This window comes from Morus notabilis, unplaced genomic scaffold (genome assembly GCF_000414095.1).
Source record: "Morus notabilis unplaced genomic scaffold, ASM41409v2 Scaffold2132, whole genome shotgun sequence".
In the NCBI taxonomy this organism is placed as follows: domain Eukaryota; kingdom Viridiplantae; phylum Streptophyta; class Magnoliopsida; order Rosales; family Moraceae; genus Morus; species Morus notabilis.
Genome location: NW_010361436.1, coordinates 1 through 1,978, shown reverse-complemented (window position 1 = coordinate 1,978; position 1,978 = coordinate 1). Strand labels below are relative to the sequence as shown.

Here is a 1,978-nt window from a genome sequence, read left to right as displayed (position 1 = left end):
ATGGGGCCAGCTTTTACCTTCGCACCAAAAGCTTTAAGGTCTCGAACTCATTCTGCGCTGATTCTATGGAGTTCTTCTTCAAAGCGTTTGTTTTGCAAGTGTAACAGCCAAGTACGCGATTCAGATTCTTCGCTGATCATACAAAAGTTGCTTCAGGAACCCAAATCCCGCGTCAAAACCACCCTTGATTCCCACCATTTCTCTACCTTTTCATGGCAATCCCTACTTTCCCCTCTCGCCTCTTCTTCTTCTCCCGATAAAGCTCGCCTGGTAACTCTCTATTACTCAGCTTGCTCTTTTTTTTTTTTAATTTTTTTTCTCGCTTGTTTTTATTAGGGATAGAATTAATATGTGTGAAAAAAGAAGGAAAGAAATGACAAGCAAGCGTTAGGGTAGATTTTTTTTTTTTTTTTTTTTTTTTTTTTTTTTTTTTTTTTTTCTGTGCTTGCTAGCTAAAATGTTGATTGTAAATTTGGGAGTAAAGTGAATTTGTTTCAATTTAATTGCGTTAATAGTTGTACTTGGTTTTGTGCACGAACTGTTAAGAGATGTTATGTGACAGAAAAAGATCAAATTATCATACTAAATTCTGATTATGGTATTAAATTATCATACTAAATTCTGATTATGGTATTTTTATGATTTTTTGGAATGGGTTATTTTATGAATTTTTTCGTAGAAATAAAAGGTATGAAAAATAAAAAAAGCTTTCCCAAAGACCTCTCTCTGTCTTTAAAGAGTCCTTTTGAACTGTCAGCTTGATGAATTTATTTAGGTTCTGTTCATTTTACTGATTTAAGTTTTATTACAGTAAAAAGTTTTAAAAAACAGTCATATCTAACATTTTTATTACAGTAAAAAGCTCTCACATAAAGTTATATCTCAACTCGAATTAAAAACTCGAATCAGCAAATCAAACGGGCAAATTATTATTTTATTTCACAACTTGATGTGATTTGATTGTTCAAAACTGTGTTATCCGTATTTAAAAGTTCTATTGCTATTAGAATTCCACTGTTTACTAAGTTACAATGAAGGGTGTTTTTTTTCCCCTTATCCTTGAATTTTTGTTTGGAATGTGTTGGGAGAAGTTTATTTAATTTATGGTAATGCATTGTTCTATTGGTGGGTCAGGTTTTGGAATGGAGATTGGAGAAACTGCTAAACGACAATGAGAAAAATTGTGATCCTTACTCTGAACTCATATCTCTATGTGGAAATATTCGAGATCTCGGACTAGCAATGAGTATTTGTACTTCTTTGGAGGCTCATGGAATTAAGCTGAATTCTGCTATTTTCAATTCCCTTATACATGTTTGCTTCTCTTCTGGTAATGTTCTGACTGCCTCCAGCTTATTTGAGATAATGAAGAACACAGATGATAGCTTCAAACCCAATTCCAAAACTTTCGATGCTTTCATATCGGGGTTCTCAAAGCTGGGCAATGCAGGCGCTATGCAAGCTTGGCACTCTGCCAAAAGGGATGCTGGACTGCGTTGTCATGTTCAGAACTATGAATCTTTGATTTGGGGCTGCATAAAATCTGGAAATTTTGAGGGTACTGATAGATTCTATGAAGAAATGGTACTAACAGGACTCAAGCCTAGCATGCTCATATTGGAGAACATGCTTGAAGGGCTTTGCAAGAGGAGAAGCACTAATAGAGTAAAGGAGTTTCTGAAGTTTGCGGTCGAAGGTGGGTGGAAGATTAGTGAGCAAATGGCGGAGAAGCTTGTGGCTCTGTACACTGAACTTGGGAACGTGGAAGAAATGGAGGAGCTGCTTGCAACTCTGGTGGAATCCAACCATGTTTCAGAGGTTTTGTCGGTGGTACATTGCGGGATTATAAGGATGCAAGCAGCGTCGGATAGATTGGATCTTGTTGAATATGCTGTAGGGAGGATGTTGAAGCATGGATCATCGTTTAGATGCCCGGGCCGCCCCGGGGCCGCACCAGGGCCGCCCCAGGGCCGCACCG

The 1,978-nt window shown here is 37.6% G+C and overlaps 1 protein-coding gene across 1 annotated transcript; it reads left to right on the top strand.

The window, feature by feature from the left end:
• Positions 1-1,930, top strand: LOC112091861 (putative pentatricopeptide repeat-containing protein At2g02150; the record flags this gene model as incomplete). Its single annotated transcript, XM_024166528.1, has 2 exons — positions 1-270; positions 1,135-1,930. Coding segments are annotated over exons 1-2 (1,066 nt in total), but the record flags the coding sequence as incomplete, so codon positions are not given.
• Between the last annotated feature and the right edge of the window lie 48 nt (positions 1,931-1,978).